General features: G+C 40.7%; 1 protein-coding gene across 1 annotated transcript; it reads right to left on the bottom strand.

Annotated features, from left to right (window-relative positions):
- Positions 1-35: 35 nt before the first annotated feature.
- NQO1 (NAD(P)H quinone dehydrogenase 1) lies at positions 36-23,865 on the bottom strand. The gene is given in 6 exon segments (XM_068527095.1): positions 36-341; positions 3,351-3,414; positions 3,495-3,561; positions 3,672-3,806; positions 3,809-3,835; positions 23,733-23,865. Coding segments are annotated over 6 exon segments (732 nt in total).

Here is a 23,865-nt window from a genome sequence, read left to right as displayed (position 1 = left end):
GCTATATTTTAGAAGGAAATCAAGTCTTGTGAATCTTATTTTCTGGCTTTGATCTGGTTGTCCGTCGGGATGGACTTGCCCAAGTGATGGCCCACTGAAAGGCCAAATTTCTTATTTTTCTGTTCATCCTGTACCTCCTTTTTCATTAAGAATCCTGCCTGGAAGTTTAGGTCAAAGAGGCTACTTGGAGCAAAATACAGTGGCATCTCATCCCAAATAGTCTCCTGGCGTTTCTTCCATCCTTCCAGGATCTGAATTCGGACATCCTCGGGAGTGTGCCCAATGCTATTTGTCAGTTGAGGTTCCAAGACTTGGAAGCCACAGAAATGCAGAGTGCCACTCTGGGGATACACAAAGCACAGAGGTGAGTCACAGATCAAACCCCACAGACCTTGTACCTTATACAAACAACAAAAGTTAATCTGGGTTTCCCAACAGAATACCCTGATGTGGAGGCCTGAGGCACCCTGGAAAATTAGTTCATAGCTCCACCCTCTCACCTTGTGCTTTCTGTACCTAGTTGTTACCTATTTTAACCTATTCAGCTGTGCTCTTCTTTGAATGAAGAAAACCTTGAAACTGTGCCAGCCTGGCATTCTCTGCCAAAAGTGCCTGAAGTTCTATTACCTAAGGGTGAGTTTCAGCTTCTTGGCAGCTGACCCTTGCCAAGGCATGCACATGTGCATTTCTCTGCCTCCCCACATTACTAGACAAGTCTTAATAAATTATTCTTACCATTTATTCTCCAATGTTAATATTAATTCCCTAATCCTATAGGTGGCCCCTTTTTTTAATATTTATTTATTTATTTGGTTTCGCTGGGTCTTAGTTGCAGCAGGCGGGCTCCTTAGTTGCGGCATACACACCCTTAGTTGCGGCATGCATGTGGGATCTAGTTCCCCGACCAGAGATCGAACCCAGGCCCCCTGCATTGGGAGCGCAGAGTCTTAACCACTGCACCACCAGGGAAGTCCCTCCAAGAACAACTTGAGAGAGTAAACTTTTAATACCCGGCAAACCAACCAATTAATTCTGTTTCAGCCCTGACTGTAGAACATTCACAAGGGACCAAATCTACTTGCCTAAACAACCTGCACATTTATCCTAAAAGCTGCAGATCTGGCCCCTCACAATTGGAGTGTCATAAATGTGAGAATGTGAGAAGCTACTAGAGATAACTCAAGCCCCTCTTTTTACTGATGAGGCAAATTACTGTCAGATTCAGGGTGAGAATACAGGTTTCATTCTCAGTCGTGTCCTAAAACTCTACTTCCTTATCCCCTTTCCTGCAGGTCAACCACCCTTCAAAGAGAGAACTATCAAGTCTTAAAAATTTTTTCTCTGTCCTAGTTTTGTTTTTTAACCTCTGGGCATGTTCCTGTTGTCGTTGCCTTTAAGTGAGTCAAGGAGAAGAAGAAATACTGGTATGTCCTTGCTTAGCTTTTACCAGGACAAGAGGCCCAATAGGTCTTTCTCATGGCAGTTCCCTGATGAACTTAAGTCACACTGATCATTTGTTTGCATATGTGAGTGGTTCTGTTTATTCTAAATGATAGGATTTTAAATCCGTGAGCACAAGGTACAGGTTTCATATTTTTGAAAGCACACCCACAAAAGCAAGCTCTTGGGAAAATATTGATTTAGGCAACACACACTGAAGCCAACTTTGCCTGCAATCCTTGCTGTTCAGACTTTGCTGCCAAACGTGATTTCATAGAAGCAAATCTTATTGCATGTGGCTTTCTTCACACCCACCCAATATTTGTATTTTTAGGCAGAAACAGGAGTGTCAAGTTGACTGACCAAGGACAATAATTTTCTTTTCTTTAAAATTTTCTTTTCTTGAATGTGCTAACTCCTCCAGAAGGGATGACAGGTCCTGAAGAAAGTTTGCCCCTCGGTGACATCATGGGCAGCAGCTAAGCACCCTAAGTCTTCTATTTTGGGGGTGTTCCCCATCTGACCTCTTTGTCCTCTGTCCCACAGTTCCCCCTGCAGTGGTTTGGAATCCCTGCCATCCTGAAAGGCTGGTTTGAGCGAGTGCTCATAGGGGAGTTTGCTTACTCGTATGCTGCCGTGTATGACAAGGGACCTTTCCGGGTAGGTTGATGGTTCTGCTTTTTCTAACTCCTGGATTCTAGGTAGATTCTGTCCTGAGGCAGAGTTTTGAGCACAATTAGATACCAAAATCAGGCTCCAGGTCCCTTTGGGAGAGATGCACGTCTCTCCCAAAATTTTTAATAGATATTTTTATAGATATTTTGACATGATGTTCAGGATTTTCTTTAAAATACTCCAGGAAAAAACAGGGGTGAGGGGATACTGAGAGTTAAAGCTGGATGGTGGATGCATCATTTTACTATTTTCTCTTCTTTGTGTATGTTTGAAATTGTCCATAATAAAAAAGTCAGTCTGTCTTCATTTTCCAGACACCCAAAACTATACAAGAAACATTTTGAGACCTCCTGGATTACAAGCCTAGATACATGCCTAGCAGTGTGGGGAGATAGATAAAAAAACAACAAATAACTCCACCTAGACACCAGCAGTCAGCACTGATTTTGTGTTACCATGACAACCTTCATCTGATTTGCCACACCCAGGAGTATGGAATCCTGGGCCTGCCCCTCTGCGTACCATCTTCCAGGCTGGTACTTCTGCAGAGTCATACTGTGAGGCTCAGAGGAGCCAATGTATGAAGTAACATAAACAGCAGATGGGAGGGGGACCTTTGTGTTCTTTACCCTGGGGCTGTTTCATTAACTTCCTGTCACCAAGGAGATGTGGAAAGTAATGACTTTTCTTTTACAGAATAAGAAGGCAGTGCTTTCCATCTCCACTGGTGGCAGTGGCTCCATGTACTCTCTGCAGGGTATCCACGGGGACATGAATATCATTCTCTGCCCAATTCAGGTATCTCGTTTTCAGTGACCCTTCAGGGGAATTAATTAATTGAACTTTCTATGGAGTCCAAATCCTCCAGATAGCAGCTCCACAAACTATTTTCAGGATGCTTATGGAGACGGGGCGGGGGAGAATTGCAAACTTGAGTGATTCCACAAGAAATAACTAACTGAAGAAAAAGATTAAACATACTGGGGAAAAAAAGCTCAAGGCTCACATGTCATCTCTACCATCACAGTCATATTTTCAAAGAGTAATAATACAGCCGGATTCACGACATCTGTAAATCTGTGTAATACTGGGCCTTTGAAGTAATCACCCTTCTCTACAGAGAATGCGGTCAAGTGGATGTTAACTTTCCTAAGATTACATAGCTAATTAGGTGCCAGGTCTAGGACAAAAAGAACGCAAGTGTCCCAACACCCCTTTTGATGTCTTAACCACACCTGAAAAATCACAAGGTCTGTGGCTTGCAGCTTCTTTTGTTCGGCCACAATATCTGGGCTCAAAAAACAATAAAAAAACAAAAAAAATAAAAAATAAAAAAAGAAGAAAAAAAAAAGAAGAAAAAAAAAAAATCTGGGCTCAGACGGCCTTCTTTATAAGCTAGAACAGACTTGGCAGGATACTGAGAGTTCCCGGGGTCCTCCAGTTTACCTGCAGAGAGGAAAAAGAGAGGCTGACGCCAGAGGGGCCAAGGCGGGGCCAGAGAACCCACAGGCGAGAAGTTCCACAAAGACCTAATTAAAGGGGAGAGCTGCTCCCACCTGTGATGTTGTTTCTGGAGATGATGGGATTGAAGTTCATGGCATATAGGTCCGACACAGTGACCTCCCATCCTTTCCTCTTCAAAGCCTCTACAGCGGCCTCCTTCATGGCATAGTTGAAGGATGTCCTCTCTGATGGGCCAGTAGGATCAGTGCTTTTCTAACTATTTAGACACACACAAGGCACATGGAGAAAATCAGTCACCAACCAGCAAAGCTCCGGCTACAGGGGAGCCCAGCTGGGATCCATAATGGAAGACGTGACTTTGTTAGACATTGGGTTATGCAATCCATCCACTGCATCAAAAACTATATTTTCTCCTTACAAGTACCAGCAATCAAAGGAGGCATTTTAACTCACTGGGAAAACAGTAGCTAATTTAATAAATGGTGTTGGCATACTTAAGCAGCCATCTGCATGAAAATAAAATTATCCCCTTAGAAAACTAATATAAGGTGTTAGAAGTCAGTATAGCAGTTACCCTCCATCAGGGGATAGTGACTGGAAGGGGACAAATGGGCTTTTGGGGTGCTGGCTGTATTCTGTTTCTTGATCTGGGTGCAGATTACACAAGTGTGTGTTCAATTTGTGAAAATTCACTTAGAACTTGTGTGCTTTTCAGCGTGTCTATTGTATTAAAGTTTTGGGTTTTAACTATCCCACTAACATACCACATACAGCAACAATTTGCTGGCAGATTAAAGATCTACATTTTAAAAAATGAAACTATTAGAATAGTATGAGATAGGGAACCCTCTTGCACTGTTGGTGGGAATGTAAATTGATAACAGCCACTATGGAGAACAGTATGGAGGTTCCTTAAAAAACTAAAAATAGAATTACCATATGATCCAGCAATCCCACTACTGGGCATATACCCAGAGAAAACCATAATTCAGAAAGACACATGTACCCCAATGTTCATTGCAGCACTATTTACAATAGCCAGGTCATGGAAGCAACCTAAATGCCCATCAACAGACGAATGGATAAAGAAGATGTGGTACATATATACAATGGAATATTACTCAGCCATAAAAAGGAACAAAATTGGGTCATTTGTTGAGACGTGGATGGATCTAGAAACTGTCATACAGAGTCAAGTAAGTCAGAAAGAGAAAAACAAATATCGTATATTAACGCATATATGTGGAACCTAGAAAAATGGTACAGATGAACCGGTGTGCAGGGCAGAAATTGAAACACAGATGTAGAGAACAAACGTATGGACATCAAGGGGGGAAAGCGGCGGTGGGTGGTGGTGGTGGTGGTGTGATGAATTGGGCGATTGGGATTGACATGTATACACTGATGTGGATAAAATTGATGACTAATAAGAACCTGCTGTATAAAAAAGTAAATAAAATAAAATTCAAAAAAAAAAAGAAAAAACAACAACCCACCAAAAAAACAGAATAGTATAGGATGCTTTGTGCACTCTGTTGCTTTATGTCTCTTTTTTTTTTTTATGTCTCATTTTTAATTGAACATTAAGGGACTGCAGTATTTTAATCATAACTCTTGCCAATATCTTTATCTAGAGGCCTGTTGCCATTTTTGTCTTTTATGAAATTTTTGTTGCCAAGTAAGGCAGGATTACATTTTTCCCTTCCAGACTGAGTTGGTGTAGTGTATTCTTGGTTGTCAAAATACTCATAGCTTTGGGACTTTGAAATGGTAGATATTCGTGATGTGTGAAAAAGCATGATATATAACTGTATGGTCTTATTTACATAAAAATGGATGCTTAGTTGTGTAGCTACCTACATAAACGAGACCTAGAAGGACACATCAAACAGTAAACTATTTGTGATTATGGATAACTTTGTTTTTTGCTTCTAATGTTTTTTGGTTTCCTATTATGCACATGTTAACTTTTAAGACATAAATGTTATTTTAAAAACCTTAAAAAAAAAAAGAATAGTATGGGATGAAAGGGAGAATTTGTATAACCTCTGGACAGAGGCTACTTTTTAAGAAAGACTAGAGATTCAGAAACCATGAAGGAAAAGCCTGAGAGATAAAGCCACATAAACATCAAAAATTTGTATTTAACAAAAGGTCCCATAAGCAGAATCAAAAGACAATCAGGAGAAGATATCCAGAACTCATCACAAAGAGTTAAAATCCCAAAGAATGCCTACAAATAATTAGGAAAAGACAATGCAATAGAAGAAAAAGTCAAGGATATGAACACATGATTCAGGGAAGGAAATTGCAAACAACAATAAACAAATGAGAAGGTGCCCTGTCAGGCCTGCAAGGAAAAGCAAATTAAAATAAGGCATCATGGGACTGCCCTGGTGGTCCAGTGGTTAAGACTCCACACTTCCACTGCAGTGGGCACGGGTTCGATCTCTGGTCAGGGAACTAAGATCCCACACGCCACGTGGTACAGCAAAAAAATAAATAAATAAAATAAAATGAGACATCATTATTTACCGATCAATTGGCAAAACAATTTAAGACAAATAACATCAAGGTCAATTAAGATTTCAGGAAAACTGTCACGTTGCTGGTGGGAATATGAGTTGCCTCAGCCTTTGGGGAAAGTAATCAGGCTGAATCTTTAAACATTTTAAAGGCACATAAATCTTTGATCTAGTTGTCCAACTTTGGGGAATCTGTCCTACAGACTGAAAGCATCAGGATGAAGGAGCAAGGATGTGTACTGAACCATTCTAGTCATTGGCAAAAATTAGATATAACCCCAATTATCTATTTCTGGAGCACATTTGAATAAATTACGATACACACATACTACAGAATATTATGCTCTTAACAAGAATGAGTTAGCTACACACAGTCACCCTGAAAGATATCCAGGGTATATCGTTAAATGATAAAATGAGTGAATGTGAATCCACTTTTATTAAAAAAAAAGAAAAAGAAACTACATATATGTAGGGAGATTTGCAGTATATTGGTATGAGGAGAAAAAAAGATGTGGAATGATCACATGAAACCATTACTAGTTTCCTTAGGTAAGTAAGAGATGGCAAGAGGGTAGAGGCAGAGGGGAAAGATGAACTTTTTCTTGGACCTTCTTTGTGTTAATAAAGTTGTTAGAAGGAACCTGCTTTACTTTTGCAATAACAGCATGTAAAGGGTGCTAACTACATGCTAGGCACTGTTCTAAGTGCTTTGTATTCTTTTTCAATTGTCACAGCAACCCTATGAGGTAAACAGAATTAGTATCCTCATATTATGGATGGGAAAACAAGCACAGAAACCTTAAGCAGTTACCCAAATGTACATACTAAGTGGTGAAGCTGGAATAATTTAAAAGTATATAGACATAGATAAATCTATGCAACAACGTGTAGGGCGTGGGGAGGAGTACCAGAGCAAGGAAGTTTACCACCACCGTTCTCCCAAAAATTGGTGCCACAATTTCATACCTTAAGAACTCTGAACAGCAGCGACTGTGGGTGGAGCTGGGAGAGAAAGCACCTGCAACTTTTTTTGGTATTGTTTGAAGAAAATTAACTAGAAAGGGATGTGTAAGCCTTCAGTTCTCGCCCTGCTTTCAGTATTAACCACACCTGGTGTGGGCAGCTCCTACTGGCTTAAATTCAGCCACGTGTAAGCTTCAGCCACGTGTAAGCTTCAGGCAAGCTTTTGGCGCTTGCCAAAGAAGAGGATTTCCAAGCTTGGTCCTGGCGTTTCAGACTCCATAAACTCAGATTTGGTGGAATATAAATTTGATGAGGCTTTAAATGCTATGGAAGTGATGTATCTGCTTCTGACGCTGCCTGGGAAAATGGAAAGGAATTCCTGAGGCTGCCTCAACAAATTCCCACCCCCCTTTCTTATCAACTCATGGACTGAACGCTACTGAGAGCGATGTGAGTATATTAAGCTCTGACATGCATTTTCTTTGTGATTTATCTTTGCATTAGTCACATCAGTGTTTACTAAATACTGCTTTGTCAATTTTTATTCTCTTGGCTTACTCCTTACCTATATATATATATAAATATATTTTTTATTTATATATATATATTTTCACTTATCAACATTAACAAGCATTTTTTAAAATAAATTTACTTATTTTTGGCTGCATTGGGTCTTCGTTGCTGTGTGCAAGCTTTCTCTAGTTGCAGTGAGTGGGAGGCTACTCTTCGTTATGGTGCATTGCGGTGGCTTCTCTTGTTGCGGAGCATGGGCTCTAGGCACACAGGCTCCAGTAGTTGTGGCTCGCGGGCTCTAGAGCGCAGGGTCAGTAGCTGTGGTGCACGGGCTCAGTTGCTCCGCGGCATGTGGGATCTTCCAGGACCAGGGCTCGAACCCGTGTCCCCTGCATTGGCAGGCGGATTCTTAACCACTGCGCCACCAGGGAAGCCCTAACAAGCATTTTGTAAGCAGTAAAACATAAAGGCGCTTCCTAGAAAATGAGAAAATCAGGACATCTATCCCTTGCTTTCAAAGAGCTTACCATCTACTAACTACAGTATAGGCATGACAGTTACCTTCAAAAATAAGAAAAAAGTAAGACGAGATACAAACAGGAAGAATATATTTGCAAGAAATATAACCAACGAAGTTCAGTATCTGGAATATATAGATTCTTAAAAACAACACAGTAGAAAAATGGTCAAAGGCTATGAATAGGCAATTAACAGAGCATTCATTCGCAATTAACAGAACGGTCATGTGTATTTGCCAGAGATAAGGGTAAAGAAAGAGATTTACTACCAAAGCACAAGCCTGAGTTGCTTGTTTCCAAGTCATTTTTCACGGCCAAATCTGAGTTTTTTTGGACTTGGAGGGTTCAGTTTCCCTTCCTGCCATTTAACTAGCTACATGACAGGCTTTACTTTCTTGAAATTTACCCTAAGAAAGGCGTAAGACACATACACTAATAACTAATAGAGGAAAACTGTTCACTTCAGGGCTGACCCCTCAGCAAAGGCCTTCAGAAGGAGTTGCCATTTGAGCTGTCTTGAAAGACAAATGGGATTATTACCAGTACCTCTAGTTTATCATTCAGTTTTTCTTATCCTGCACATCGACAGAAGCGACCATCTAACACAGCTAAGCACATCTTGTTAGTGCTTCTCTCTCCCTGCACCGGTTCCCTTTCAGATCTCAGGCCCTAAGTAATATGCCCCCAATCCATTGTCACTTCTTTATGTCCTGAAAGCCCTCGTGCCTTCTCCACCATCCTACATTTTCTATTTCCACCCCACATCCACACAAGCCAACCTTCTTTCCCCACCTTGAAATGCTAATGTTCTCACTGACCCATCCTCTCAGCCTCTCCACCATGGTTTATTGAGCACCTACTACACACCAGGCACTGCTCTAGGCATTTGGGATATATCAGTGTACAAAAGAGACACAAATCTTTGTCTTTGTGGAGAGTACATTCTGGTGGCCAGATCATCCTGTCTCTCGGGGGCTGACCTCTGCCCCATCTATTGCTCTGACATTCCTACAATTCTCTGGCTTCATACTCAGGCCAATCTGAAACCAAGAGTTTTTACTAACCTCTCAGATCAAACTGTACTCTGTCAACTTGCAGTTTCATTGATGACCAACATAGAACTTAATAACAAAAAAGATAAAGCTGGCACAGAAAGAAAGGGATTGTGGTTCATCACGTCAATGTAAAGCATGTCTAGATCTCTAGCAGTAATAGACATCTTACCCACATGATCGTTTTGGCAGGAAGAATAAGCAATCAAGGCAAACCTATTGGAAATAAAATAAGGGCAGACTCTCAAATAGTTTCATGCATTCTGCTTCTACCCTCTGGGCTCACTGAATTCCTCAAGGAATGTGCTGCCAGTTGGATGCATCTGTTACTTGCAAACAAATTCTCTGGATGATTCAGTTCACCTCGAGATTTGGTTAACTGGGTAGGCTAATACTAGTTATACAAGATCTACATCTTCCCATTTTCCCTCACTAGCTCCCCCCCTTTTTTTGTCTAAGTTACGAATAAATACAGAACATTCTGTAGAATTAGAAAATCAGGAAATAGTTTTCGCCCTAGTATTTCAGGAGAGGTACTGGGGCCCTCCAGACAGCTGAAGAAGGAATAGCCTAGAGGGAAACAGCCGCTCCCGGATGCTTCCACTCTAGGCCCTCAGAAACGGGAAGTCCCTGTTGTCTTGTTTTAAACAATGCCTCGTTTTGATCAGACTCTCAGCCTGAGAGATGTGATTAAAAAAAAAAAAAATTGTTCAGGCTTTAGTGCTACTCCCAACTAAACTCTGGAATGCTCGGTTTTTGCTGAGTCTCTGTGTGGTATTTATTCACAGTTGACAATGCTGTATCATGTTCACTTTCTTAAAGTCGGTCTTTCACTTTGATCCTCTTCTGAGATTCTAGTCTTAGGGAAATCATTAGCTTGGTGGTTAGCAGTTGCAAATATGCATTTAAAACTTTTGAGGGCTTCCTGGTGGCGCCGTGGTTAAGAATCCGCCTGCCAGTGCAGGAGACACGGGTTCTATCCCTGGTCCGGGAAGATTCCACATGCCACGGAGCAACTAAGCCCATGTGCCACAACTATTGAGCCTGTGCTCTAGAGCCCGTGAGCCTCAACTACTGGAGCCCGTGAGCCTCAACTACTGAAGCCCGTGAGCCTCAACTACTGAAGCCCGTGCGCCACAACTACTGATGCCCGTGCGCCTAGAGCCCGTGCTCCCAACAAGAGAAGCCACCGCAATGAGAAGCCTGCGCACCACAATGAAGAGTAGCAACCATAGAAAACCCGCGTGCAGCAACGAAGACCCAAAAGCAGCCAAAAATAAAAAATAAATTAAAAAAAAAAAAACTTCTGAGAAAATACAGTACACCAGGAGGCAACTATGATTTTTATAAGCAGGAGTGGAGTGCATTTGAGAGCCACGGTCCCTAAGACCCAAACCAATCAGAATCATGTAAGTCAAAGAAAGACCCTATTGAAGGAGTCACTTTTTAAAAAATATTTATCTATCTATCCATTTATTTATTTATGGCTGCGTCAGGTCTTAATTGTGGCGTGCAGGCTCTTCTAGTTGTGGCATGCAGGCTTAGTTGCCCTGCGGCATGTGGGATCTTAGTTCCCTGACCAGGGCTCGAACCCACATCCCCTGCATTGGAAGGTGGGTTCTTAACCACTGGACCACCAGGGAAGTCCAGAAGGAGTCACTTTTTTTTTTTTTTTTTAATTTATTTATTTTATTTATTTTTATTTTTGGCTGTGTTGGGTCTTCGTTTCTGTGCAAGGGCTTTCTCCAGATGCAGCGAGCGGGGGCCACTCTTCATCGCGGTGCGTGGGCCTCTCACTGTCGCGGCCTCTCCCGTTGCGGAGCACAGGCTCCAGACACGCAGGCTCAGTAGTTGTGGCTCACAGGCCTAGCCGCTCTGCGACATGTGGGATCTTCCCGGACCGGGGCTCGAACCCGTGTCCCCTGCATTGGCAGGCGGATTCCCAACCACTGCGCCACCAGGGAAGCCCCAGAAGGAGTCACTTTTTAAAGTCAACTGGCTTATCCAATGGTCTTATGTGACTGAGTCTCAACTTTCCCAGAAGTGTCAGTCCAAGTGTAGCACGTGGTATGGGCTACAGCACAATTACCTCCTTGCTCAGCAAAAGATAGTCAGGGACTCTCCTATTATGACAAACAACTTTGACCAGAGAGTCTAGGGATTTTTGTTGGGTAGATATTGCTTTAGCAGCAGATTCTGTGATATCTTCAAGAGTTAAGGAGAGATCCTTGATCATAGCCTCATTTGTACTTACTCTTAGCCTGGGCAGTAGGGATCTGCCAAAGGAAGCAAAGTTTGAATCATGATGCCTCCTGGTAATCTCTGTATGAGTCTGTGACTTGAGACTGGAAAGGTGACAACCAGGAAAATTTAAGGGTCTGTAGACTGCACAGGCAGTTTTATTCTGGTTACCCTTACCTTGTGTCTTTGTATGAAGCCTGGATGCAAGTTTCCCCAGGTTTGGGGTTGTTAACCAGAGTCAGGGAAATGGACCAGGGCTAGGGAGTGTGACACAATAGAGAGGGAGCTAAGTTTGTTCCAGAGAAACTGAGGCATTAGAAATCAGGGAGGGGACTTCCCTGGTGGCGCAGTGGTTAAGAATCCGCCTGCCAATTCCGGGGACACAGATTCGATCCCTGGTCTGGGAAGATCCCACATGCCATGGAGCAACTAAGCCCATGCACCAGAACTACTGACCCTGTGCTCTAGAGCCCAAGAGCCACAACTACTGAGCCCACGTGCTGCAACTACTGAAGCCCGCGCGCCTAGGGCCCGTGCTCTGCAACAACAACAACAACAAAAAGAAGCCCCTGCAATGAGAAGTCCGTGCACCTCAGTTAAGAGTAGCCCCCGCTCACCTCATCTAGAGAAAGCCCGCACACAGCAATAAAGACCCAACGCAGCCAAAAATAAATAAATTCATTAATTAAAAAAAAAAAGAAATTAGGGAGACGTTTGTGAGGGTAGAACTACAGGATCCCCAGCAGCATGGCAAGTCTAACAGTCATTTGGAGGTTTGATTATCCCCCTTTGCAACGGCCTGAGATATGTGAATAGTGGTATTGTCTTTCCAGGCCAGAGCAAGGCAAAAGAATCATAAAGACCTTCATGGTGTAAGAACTGGGAAAAGGAGGGACTTCCCTGGCAGTCCAGTGGTTAAGACTCTGGGCTTCCACTGAGGGGGGCATGGGTTCAATCCCTGGCCAGGGAACTAAGATCCCACATTCTGCACAGTGCAGCCAAAAATAAAAAAAGATTTGGGAAAAGGACAGAGAGGGAAGGAAGAATGGAAAGAAATGTTCTGTTTTGTTTTTTTTTTTAACTGAAGTATAGTTGATTTACAATGTTGTGCTAATTTCTGCTGTACAGCAAAGTGACTCAGTTACCCATATATATACATTCTTTTTTATATTCTTTTCCATTATGGTTTATCCCAGGACACTGAATATAGTTCCCTGTGCTATACAGTAGGAGCTCGTCCATCCATTCTATATGTAATAGTTTGCATCTACTAATCCCAAACTCCTAATCCATCCCTCTCCCACGCCTGTCCCCCTTGGCAACCACAAGTCTGTTCTTCTGTGGTAACTCTGTTTCTGCTTCATAGAGAGGTTCATTTGTGTCATATTTTAGATTCCACATATAAGTGGTATCATATGGTATTTGTCTTTCTCTTTCTGACTTCACTTAGTATGATAATCTCTAGTTGCATCTATATTGCTGCAAGTGGCATTATTTCATTCTTTTTTGTGGCTGAGTAGTCCATTATTCGTGTGTGTGTGTGTGTGTGTGTGTGTGTGTGTGTGTGTATATATATATATATACACACACCATATCTTCTTTATCCATTCATCTGTCAGTGGACATTTAGGTTGTTTCCATGTCTTGGCTATTATGGAGTGTTGCTATGAACATAGGGGTGCTTGAATTATAGTTTTGTCCAGATATATATATTCCCAGGAGTGGGATTGCTGGATGATATAGTAATTCTATTTTTAGTTTTCTGAGGAAACTCCATACTGTTTTCCATAGTGGCTGTACCAATTTACATTCCCACCAACAGTGTAGGAGGGTTCCCTTTTCTCCACACCCTCTCCAGCATTTGTTATTTGTAGACTTTTTAATGATGGCCATTCTGACTGGTGTGAGGAGGTACCTCATTGTAGTTTTGATTTGCATTTCTCTAGTAATTAGCAATGTTGAGCATCTCTTCATGTGCCTCTTGGGCCATCTCTATGTCTTCTTTGGAGAAATGTCTATTTAGGACTCCTGCCCATTTTTATTTATTTATTTATTTATTTATTTTTTAAATTTTTGGCTGTGTTGGGTCTTCATTGCTGCTCACGGGCTTTCTCTAGTTGCGGCGAGTGGGGGCTACTCTTCATTGTGGTGGGTGGGCTTCTCATTGCGGTGGCTTCTCTTGTTGCGGAGCACAGGCTCTAGGTGTGTGGGCTTCAGTAGTTGTGGCTCACGGGCTCTAGAGTGCAGGCTCAGTAGTTGTGGCCCATGGGCTTAGTTGCTCCGTGGCATGGGGGATCTTCCCAGACCAGGGCTTGAACCCATGCCCCCTGCATTGGCAGGCGGATTCTTAACCACTGTGCCACCAAGGAAGTCCCTCCTGCCCGTTTTTTGTGATTGGGTTATTTGTTTTTTTGTTGTTGAGTTGCGGAAATGTTCTTGATCTGACAGCTTGGGAGGAAGCAGTCCACCTTGAAGTTGGCTACTTCTCTTCCTAGTCAATTTGATTTTGACGTCTCCACTGTTTGCACAGGACCAGATGTCAGGTGGACCTTCTTCAGTCGTGAAATATACACCCAAGCTTCAACACCTTGTAATTTGACCGAGGTATTAGTGATCAAGAGTACTTGGTAGGGTCCTTTTCATGAATCAGACTTTTTTGCAAAGCATCAGAGTAAAACAGCTGTCTGTGACAAGACTTTAAAATGCCCATGGTTAAAGACTGGATGAGAGTTTATTATAATGGACTTGACAAGGAAATCTGGTTATTTATGTGCTATACAAAATTTTAAGATCATAACTGGAATTAGGACTGATAATGTACTAGGACATAACAGATTTCTAAGAATTTCATATAATTTCTAAAACACCTATGTTAATAACATGCATCCATACAAATATAATCTAAGAAGGTTTAACATCACTTCTTATTTGATACTGCTTCCCGTGTAACAAGTCAAATAAATATAATTAGCTCAACATCTTATCCAGTGAGTGACAAATCCTTTAGATTTTCCTGGGCCCTTTTGGAAAGCCTTAAAGTAAGTTTGAGCTCAAAAGACTACATTTAGGTTTTTTTTTTTTTTTTTTCAATTGAAGTATGGTTGATTTACAATGTTGTATTTGTTTCTGGTGTACAGAAGGAGTGGTTCAGTAATTTGTGTATACATTCTATACTTTTTCAGATTCTTTTCCATTATAGTTTATTACAGGATATTGAATATAATTCTCTGTGCTCTACAGTATGACCTTCTTGTTTATCTATTTTATATATAGTAGTCTGTATCTGCTAATCCCAAACTCCTAATTTATCTCCCTTTCTACTTTGGTAACCATAAGTTTGTTTTCTATATCTGTGATTCTGGCTCTGTTTTGTAAATAAGTTCATTTGTATCATTTTTTTTTAGATTCCACAGAAGTGGTATCATATGATATTTGTCTTTATCTGTCTGAGTTACTTCACTTAATATAATAATCCCTAGGTCCATCCATGTTGTTGCAAGTGGCATTATTTCATTCTTTTTTATGGCTGAGTAATATTCCATTGTATATACATATACCACATCTTCTGTATCCATTCATCTGTCAATGGACATTTATGTTGCTTCCACGTCTTGGCTGTTGTGAATAGTGCTACTATGAACATTGGGGTGCATGTATCTTTTCAAATTAGAGTTTTCTCTGGATATATGCCCAGGAGTGGGATTACTAGGTCATATGGCAACTCTATTTTTAGTTTTTTAAGGAACCTCAGTACTGTTTTCCATAGTGGCTACACCAATTTACATCCCCATCAACAATGTAGGAGGTTTCCCTTTTCTCCATACCCTCTCCAGCATTTATTATTTGTGTGTGTGTGTGTGCATGCACGTGTGTGTATATATATATATATATATATATATATATATATGTATATGTATATACACATATACATATATATATATTTTTGGCAGCGCTGTGTGGCAGGTGGGATCTTAGTTCCCCAACCAGGGATCGAACCCACACCCCCTGCAGTGGAAACGTGGAGTTTTACACACTGGACCACCAAGGAGGTCCCCGGTAGATATTTTGATAATGGACATTCTGACTGGTGTGAGGTAATACCTCATTGTAGTTTTGACTTGCATTTCCCTGATAGCTGTGTTGAGCATCTTTTCATGTGCCTCTTGGTCATCGTATGTCTTCTTTGGAGAAATGTCTACTTAGGTCTTCTGTCCGTTTTTTGATTGGGTTGTTTGGGTTTTTTTTGTATTGAGTTGTATGAGCTGTTTGTATATTTTGGAAATTAATCCCTTGTCAGTCACGTCTTTTGCCAATATTTTCTCCCAGTCCATAGGTTGCCTTTTCATTTTGTTTATGATTTCCTTTGCTGTGTAAAAGCTCATAAATTTGATTAGGTCCCATTTGTTTATTTTTGCTTTTATTTCTATTGCCTTGGGAGATGACCTAAGAAAACAGTGCTACGATTTATGTCAGAGAATGTTTTGCCTATGTTCTCTTTTAGGCGTTTTATGGTGTCCTGTCTTATATTTATCTTTAAGCCATTTTGGGTTTATTTTTGTGTATGGTGTGAGGGAGTGTTTTAACTTCAATGATTTAAATGCAGCTGTTCAGCTTTCCCAACACCACTCGCTGAAGAGATTATCTTTTCTTTATTGAATATTCTTGCTTCCTTTGTCAGAGATTAATTGACCTTAGGTGTGTGGGTTTCTCTGTTCTGTTCCATTGATCCATATGTCTGTTTTTTGTGCCAGTACCATGCTCTTTTGATTACTGTAGCTTTGTAGTATTGTCTGAAGTCTGGGAGGGTTATGCCTCCGGCTTTGTTCTTTTTCCTCAGGATTGCTTTGGCAATTCTGGGTCTTCTGTGGTTCTGTTTAGAATCTGATTTGGGGAAAATGTCAAAAGGTTTGAACATTTGATTAAATAGGATCACAGATCATTATGAAATAGTATTGAATTATCTATTTAACCAAAATGACAATAGATGATGTTAAAGGCAAATACAGAAATTTACCTAAGTGTAAACAAAACTTAGCTCTTTTGAGAAGACAGTGTTGTCTTTATCAGGCCTTTGATTACTTAAGAAAACATGCACAGTAAATTATTTTGGTAAGACACAAAATCTTTGCTGTCTGGGCAGATTACTTAAGACTTAAGGAAACTTCCAGAATCTTTCAAAAGCAGACCAAAAGTCCAAAAAAATTTTTTCTTTTAACAGAGAGAAAACTAAATTCTAATTTTGCACCAGTGTACTGTTGATATTCAAACTTATTTTTTAGAAAAACTTAAATTCATTCCAATCTTAGCCAGCTTGACTACACATAAAGTTCCTTTCCCAGGATTCCTTTTTTTATAAACCTCATAACTTTTTTATGTCCATTCAGATCTTGTCCTGTTTTTTTTTTCCTTTTTCTCATTCTGAAACAATGAACCATTTTACTTTCCTTATCTAGTTTTCATACAGTTGTGCCCTTTAACTGTTATTTTTTCTAAGTAGTTTTTAAAAATTGAGGGACTTCCCTGGTGGTCCAGTGGTTAAGACTCTGGCACTTCCACTGCAGGGGAAGCAGGTTCGAGCCCTGGTTGGAGAACTAAGATCCCGCATGCCGTGTGGCACAGCCAAAAAATGAAAAAATAAAAATAGAAATAAAATTTTAAAAAATTGAGATGTAATTGACATTGTGTAAGTTTAAGGTGTACAATGTGTTGCTTTGGTACATTTATGTATTGCAATATTATTCAGTAGCATTAGCTAACACCTTTATAATGTCACATGTTTATCATTTCCTTTTTGTATTGAGAACAGTGAAGATTTAGTCTCTTAGTAACTTTGAAATTTATAATACAGTAGAGTTGACTATAATCATTATGCTATGCATTACATCTCCAGAACTTATTTATCTCCTGGTTGTAAGTTTGTACTCTTCAACAACATCTCTCCAATTCCCTCACCCCCTAGCCCCTGGTTACCACTATTCTACTCTCTGTTTTTACAAGTTCAGTTTTTTGATATTCCACATGTAAGTGATATAATACAGTATTAGTCCTTCTATGTCTGGCTTATCTCACTTAGCATAATACCTTTAAGGTCCATCCATGTTGTCGCAAATGGCAGATGGCTGAATAATACTCCATTGTATATATTTACTATATCTTCTTTATCCTTTCATCTGTTGACAGACACTTAGGTTGTTTCCATATCTTGGTTATTGTGATTAATTCTGCAGTGAACATCGTTGTGCAGATATCCTCTTGAGGTACTAATTTGAATTCCTTTGTATGTGTACCTAGAAGTGGGATTGCTGTTTCATATGGTAGTTCAATTTTTAACTTTTTGAAGAACCACCATAGTGCTTTTCATAATGGCTGTAGTAAGTCATTTTAATTACATATATTGATTAGAATTTTTAACCCTTAGAATCTTTTATTCCTCCTGAAACTAAGAAGTAAGCAACTGTGGACTGTCTGTTACACTAGTATTCCATGAATTGGCAAATTTATGAATACATTTTATAATTTCTAGAAGTATATTCTTTCTCATAGTAAATTTTTCTATGTGGCACACAAGGTATTTACTAATAGACCCAAATATTTTTAGTTTCTCTGTAAAAGAAAACCAAAAGTGGATACACCAGTAATTAATGTTTCAGTATTTTATCTTGTTTGGAAATGACCTAGATATTTAATGAATATCCATCACTTAACTTATCTCAGCATAACTTCAAGGTTTCAAGTACCAAAAAGATTTTGGAAACTGTTTTTTTTTGTCTGCGCCGCGCAGCTTGTGGGATCTTAGTTCCCCAACCAGGGAATCAACCTGGGCCCTCGGCAGTGAAAGCATGGAGTCCTAACCACTGGATCGCCAGGGAATTCCTGGAAACTATTTTTAAGTACACATACTGTGAAGCATAATTATTGTTGAAAAGGTCAGTTATAAATTTTAAAAAATTGTATTGAAGTATATTGATTTATAATGTGTCAATTTCTGCTGTATAACAAAGTGATTCAGTTTTACCTATATGTATTTTTCATTTTTTTTGTTACAGTTTATCACAGGATATTGAATATAGTTCCCTGTGCTATACAGTAGGACCTTGTTGTTTATCCATCCTATATATAATAGTTTGCAGCTACTAATCTCAAACTTCCAATCCTTCCCTCCCCCATGCCCCTTTCCCCTTGGCAACCACAAGTCTGTCTCTGTATCTGTGGGTCTGTTTCTGTTTCGTAGATATCTTCATTTGTGTTGTATCTTAGATTCCGCATGGAAGTGACATCATATGGTATTTGTCTTTCTCTTTCTGACTTAACTTCACTTAGTATGATAATCTCTAGGTCCATCCATGTTGCTGCAAATGGCATTATTCTTTTTTATGGCTGAGTAATATTCCACTGTGTGTGTGTATGTGTGTATGTGTGTGTGTGTATATATATACCACATCTTGTTTATCCATTCATCTGTTGATGGACATTTACGTTGCTTCCATGTTTTGGCTATTGTAAATAATGCTTCTATGAACATAGGGGTGCATGTATCTTTTCAAATTATAGTTTTGTCTGGATATATGCCAAGGAGTGGGATTGCTGGATCATATGGCAACTCTATTTTTAGTTTTTTGAGGATTTTTAAAATTTTATCTTACATCTATTTAATTTACTTTTTCTTAAAAATTATGTTTAGATTACTCAAGAAAATTTCATGAGACATTAAACAGCTAACCATCATGTTAAATTCTTTTTCTTGCTGACAAATTCTGTAACAGAGATAACATGAACTTATTTGACTTTTAATAAACCTAGGCAGAATAAAAGTATTATATTTAATGCTGACAACTCTAAAGGCATGCCTGTTTTAATTAAACCACAAACAAACTAGCTTTTATTTACCAAAGATTATCCTAGACCACATGAACTTGAAGAGAACTCTACAAATAATACCATCTGGAGGTAGAAAAAAATTACACATTTATAACATATAGACATACATAAACATACAGACAGATGCGAATAGGATCTTACAGATTTCATTTTATAATTTTAGCTATGGGACAGGTACAATAATGCAAAATTTACTAGTTTAAAATAGAACAATTGGATCCAAATTGTATTTCTGGCAGATGGAATAAGTTAAGGTGTCCTGCTCAGATAACTAAAGCTTTTCAGTAATACTTGTGGTGAAGATTTTTAAGATTTTTCATGGGCCTAGTTTTCAAATAACCTTTTTCCCCCTTCTGATAAGAATTACCTTGGTTCCTAAAGGAGACCAGGTAGAACATTTCCATCTCAAAAGGCACAGAGAAAGAATGTAAGTTTCACCCAGAAAGACTTTTGTTCCCTAAGTCCAGATGCTTTACAATATCTGTAAGTCTTTTAAGATGGATAGGGGAGGTTTGGGAATTGGTAGAAAGGAAAGGTGGGCTTTGAATTGCTTCTAGAGCTGCATTTCAGTTCTTGTAAAGCCCCAATTTTCAATACAAGGACAGTTGTTTTTAATTCCTGGAAAAATTGGGTTGCAACTTGTTTGACACCAAGGGTCTGATCCACCCGTCCAACTACATTATCTTTAATTTGCTTCTTTATAGCAAGGAGAAGCTCTTCAACTAAGATGGAAATCAAAAGGTTCCTGGATTCCTATGTTCTAGATTTAGAGCTGTTTGTCTTTGGGATGTTTTTCTTTCCCCCTGGGTACATAGTTTCATTTAGCTTAGGGGAAAAGGCCTTAAAAAAAAAAACACTCACAAGATTCCTATCAGGCTCTGAATATCAGCTTCTGTTTTGGCCAATTCTGACCATAGCGCTGCTTAAAAAAAAAAAAAATCCTTTCAAATATTTTGTCAGGTTTCAGCCGGCACAGAGAGTAAATATTCCTGTCAGTATTAAACAACCACTTGGATGCAAGGGGAGTCTCCAAAGAGAGTGCAAAGGGTACTCCCCCCTCCATCCCCCAAGATCCAGAACCTTCCCAAAGACAGCCCAAAGAGAGAAAGACAATTCTCTTGAGAGTTGCCAATAGTTGGTAGGATCCTCACTGCAAATGGAGTGCAACCCACATCTGTCTGCCATGTCTAGCAGAAAACAGGGTGAAACCCACATTTCTGCCCAGTCATATTTTGGGGCGCCCAACCTGATGGTTGAGTTTCCTGCTTATGCAATGACTGACAACCAGACGGAAAGCCAAGCCAAGTTCACAGGACAAAACAAGACAAATGAGAAGGCAATAGCTGTCCCTGAGAGAGAAAGATCAGTAACCAATGGGTACCTCAAAACCAAATTCATGAGAGTCTAAATTTGGAAAGGAAGGGACAATGTGGACTTTTACCTTCCTCTCTTGACTGGGCACTACAGAGATCCAGGAGAGTTGGCTCTTGTAAGAATTCTCATCTTTTGCCAACTTCTGTCAGTTTTCCCAGGATCCCATCTGCAGGCTCCAGGGCAGATGGGGCTTAAATTAGAGAATGTAGCCCAGGTATCTACCAGAATTTGGCAAGGTTTTTCGCCAATTTTAATTTTAGTTTCTCCTTGGATATTTAAGGGAATAACTGGTAGAGTTTACCAGAGAATCCCTTGGAGTCCCATCCACATGGGAGGATATGGGGGCCATTCAATTTGGTGTAGAATGATTTGACAAAAACCTTTGAGGACAGTCTTTTTTCCAGTGTCCTGGTTGATTGCAAATGACACACCAATTCTGGGCCAGTGTTTTGTTGATGGACCCCTAGGAGGGTGCAGTGAGGGAGTCCCAGGTGTTTCAGGTTTCTGGTCTTGGAACTGGTTGCAGCTGTGAGGTCACTAACTTGGTCGACTTTTGTTACAGTTTTATAGTTTATTCAGAGTGGAAAGGCAATTCAGATAGAGGACTAATAGACTGTGAGTACTCAGGGAAAGGAGGATAGAGAGGAGTAGTAGAAGCTACCTCAGTCTTAAAGTCTTTTGTTTTAAGTACCTACTGCACCTTTAATTTTTCATTAGCCTTTTGCAATGACTCTTTCAGTGAAGTTATTTTGGAATCTTAAAGCCTTTCCGAGCCTTCTGCATACCACTTAAAATAAGTGTTCCATTCTTTCAAGTGCACTTCGTAAAGTGAACAAACTTGTGTAATTAGAACATTGCCCATAATGGCCATTGCAACTCTAAATGGCCTTAGTAAGATTTTGCCATTTTAGTAGATATCTACAGCTTCTGGGACCACAGTTCTTAGACATAAAACAAGCAGTTGTGCCAGGTGGTGCATGCTCAATTCTTTGAAACGTGAAGATCTCATTTCTTTAGTTAAGCCTTGGGTCTCTTGGAGCCAAATTAATACCTAAGAGGGATGTGCCACGGGGCTGGGGATTTTGTGGTGTTTTACAATATACCTCATTGTATGGAAATTTTCTTGAGGTGGCAGGTGACCTAGTGTTGACCTATCCCATTCCATGACCAATTTATCTTAACACAGGATTCTTACAGTTAGATGGCGAGCATTCTAACAGCTTTTAAGTGCTCAACCTGTGCCCACCAATTTTGTGGTTTTGGCTTCAAGATGCCCATTAACAATAGATCTATTATTCCTTTACCCCATGTGCACATTAACAGAAACCAACAGTAACCAAGGAAACGGAACTGTGGACACTGCAGTAACCAAGGAGATGGCACTGTGGACTGGCCAAGAGAAGGCCTTAGGTGCTCATCACAAATGGTTCCCAAAGTGGAACTACAGACCGAACCAGCAGAACCCAACAAAAGGGGACTAACGGGCTTCCCTGGTGGCGCAATGGTTAAGAATCCGCCTGCCAATGCAGGGGACACAGGTTCGAGCCCTGGTCTGGGAAGATCCCACACGCCGCGGAGCAACTAAGCCTATGCACCACAACCACTGAGCCTGTGCTCTAGAGCCCGTGAGCCACAACTACTGAGCCCGCGTGCCACAACTACTGAAGCCCGCGCACCTGGAGCCCGTGCTCTGCGACAAGAGAAGCCGCCGCAATGAGAAGCCCGCTCACCGCCTCAGAGAGTAGCGCCTGCTTGCCACAACTAGAGAGAGAGCACACGAAGCAATGAAGACCCAATGCAGCCAAAATAAATAAATAAATTTAAAGAAAAAAGGGGTGGGGGACTAACTGAGCCCTCAGACTAACTGAGGGCTGGGGACTTGGGTTCCAGGTGTCAGCTCAAACTGGCCCATTAAGCTGTGTCCTGGGACCACATACTAACCAAGGGCTAAGGACTGGTGCTGTGTTAGAGACTCCTGTCAGTCTAGACCAACCCATGAATCCTGGACTGGAAAGCCAGTTAGACCGGGAGCTCAATGCAGAGAGTGGAGCTCGTATCAAGAGGAACTTACCCATGACCCTCAGAAACAGTGACAAAGAAAGAGAACTCAGGGACTTCCCTGGCGGTCCAGTGGTTAAGACTCTGCACTTCCACTGCAGGGGGCACAGGTTCAATCCCTGGTCAGGGAACTAATATCCCACGTACCGCGCAGCGTGGCCAAAAAAAAAAAAAAACCCTCAAAGCATTTGTGGATATCAACACGTGTGTTTCTTGTTGTCTATGAAGTCATCAGGAGTCTTCTTCAGATCCCACCACTACCACCAAAACTTAAAATTCAACTGGGTAAATTTTAAAGCTCTTATTGGCTTTATTTAATGATTCATGAATCAGGCAGCATCCCATCTAGCACAAAGAAAGGAGCTCCGAGGAGCTGTACAAAATAAAAGACTTTTATAGGCAGAAGGAGTTACTGAGTCCAAGCTCATTACTGCTCACCGCATGACAGGCCAATAAATCAAGAGACAAGTTGTTGGGGCAAGGAACAGCAACTTTATTCAGAAAGCCAGCAGACCAAGAAGATGGTGGACTCCTGTCCCAGAGAACCATCTTACCTAACTTAGAATTCAGGCTTCTTTTATACTAAAGAGGGAAGGGGTGTGGCTGGTTGTTGCAAACTTCTTGGTGCTGGAATCCTTTGCTCTTGCAGCTGTCCATGTCCAAGTAGGTCAGGTCACAATGTTCATATAAACCTCCAACAAGACAATTGCTATTTTCTGTTCTGCAACTTTTTGTCTCTCTATGCATGGAAAAGTGTTATACTTTTAAAGGTCAGAGCCTTGAGAATGGGCTATCCTGTATATTCCCCAAAGGAAACCTCGTACCCATTAGCAATCACTCTCCATTTCCCCTGCCTTTCCCCCATCCCTGCCTGTCCCCAACCATTGGTCCTAGGTAACCACTAATCTACTTTCTGCCTCTGTGGATTTGCCCATTCCAGGTATCTTATAAATGATATCATACATTACATGGTCTTTTGAGACTGGCTTCTTTCATTTAGCGTAATGTTTTCAAGATTCATCTGTTACCAATTCCAAGCTGGTACTGCTTGTCACGACAGGCCAATAAATGGAGAGACAAGTTGTTATGGCAAGGAACTGCGACTTCATTTGGAAAGCCGGCAGGCCCAGAAGATGGTGGACTAGTGTCCCAAAGAACCAT

The sequence above is a fragment of the Eschrichtius robustus genome, chromosome 19, assembly GCF_028021215.1.
Source record: "Eschrichtius robustus isolate mEscRob2 chromosome 19, mEscRob2.pri, whole genome shotgun sequence".
In the NCBI taxonomy this organism is placed as follows: Eukaryota; Metazoa; Chordata; class Mammalia; order Artiodactyla; family Eschrichtiidae; genus Eschrichtius; species Eschrichtius robustus.
Note: the sequence above shows the minus strand (reverse complement) of the source record. Positions and strands in the feature narration are given on the sequence as shown.